Source organism: Penaeus monodon, chromosome 19, assembly GCF_015228065.2.
Source record: "Penaeus monodon isolate SGIC_2016 chromosome 19, NSTDA_Pmon_1, whole genome shotgun sequence".
NCBI classification, from domain to species: Eukaryota; Metazoa; Arthropoda; class Malacostraca; order Decapoda; family Penaeidae; genus Penaeus; species Penaeus monodon.
Genome location: NC_051404.1, coordinates 11851632 through 11852369, shown reverse-complemented (window position 1 = coordinate 11852369; position 738 = coordinate 11851632). Strand labels below are relative to the sequence as shown.

Genomic DNA, 738 nt, shown 5'->3' with positions numbered 1-738 from the left:
TAAGAGAGGGTGAGAGACAGACAGACAGAACATTTTCAAGTACAACAGCATCAGCAATGAATAATAAAACAAATGGAAGCGTGGCTAACCTTGCACTCTGCTAGCGGCGAGAACCAACAGCGTCAGCACCAGCGTCAGGCGCGGGAGGGTCGGGCAGCCGCTCCTGCGAGGGAAGCAGTGCGACCGGGGCTTCCCCATCACCTGGTATCCGGCGGGGGGAGCCCACGCCTCGGCAGGGGGTCGGGGGCTCCCGCGGCCGGCCGGCGGAGGGAGCGAGGGGGTCCGTCGCGGGGCGTCGGGGGCAGGCTCTTCCGGGAGCCGCTCGACGACAGGTGCTCCTCCACAGAGCGGGAGCTCGCAGTCTCGGCCAGCGGATGTGTCGCCGGGGAGCCTCGTGGGTCCTGTCTGTAGGACAGAGAAGGAAGCGGAGGTGGAGTCGCGGGTCGCCAGCAATCTCGGGGTATCGGAGTCCGCGAGCCGCGAGATTTCCTCGGCGGGGGGGGAGCCAGAATCCGGCCCGCGAGCCAAGCGGAGGGACGACGCGAGGCTGTCCCCTTGTCGCTGCAGATCCTCCAGGATATCTAGCCCGCGAGGCAGTCGGCGCAAAGCGTGGCAGGACAGCTCTAAGGATGGCGCGTGGTCCGAGCGAGGCGCTTCCTTAACGGGCAAACTCTTGACTCGCTGAGGTAGTATGAGGAGGACATGGGGACTGGCCTCCTCCCTCCCGGGGGGGCGCTG

General features: G+C 66.3%; 1 protein-coding gene across 1 annotated transcript in view; it reads right to left on the bottom strand.

The window, feature by feature from the left end:
* Positions 1-69: 69 nt before the first annotated feature.
* LOC119585451 overlaps positions 70-738 on the bottom strand; it is a gene marked incomplete in the record, with an annotated part of 1010 nt that continues 341 nt past the window's right edge. The window contains 1 exon segment of the mRNA XM_037934101.1: positions 70-738. Within this exon segment, the coding sequence (XP_037790029.1) occupies positions 85-738 (654 nt within the window).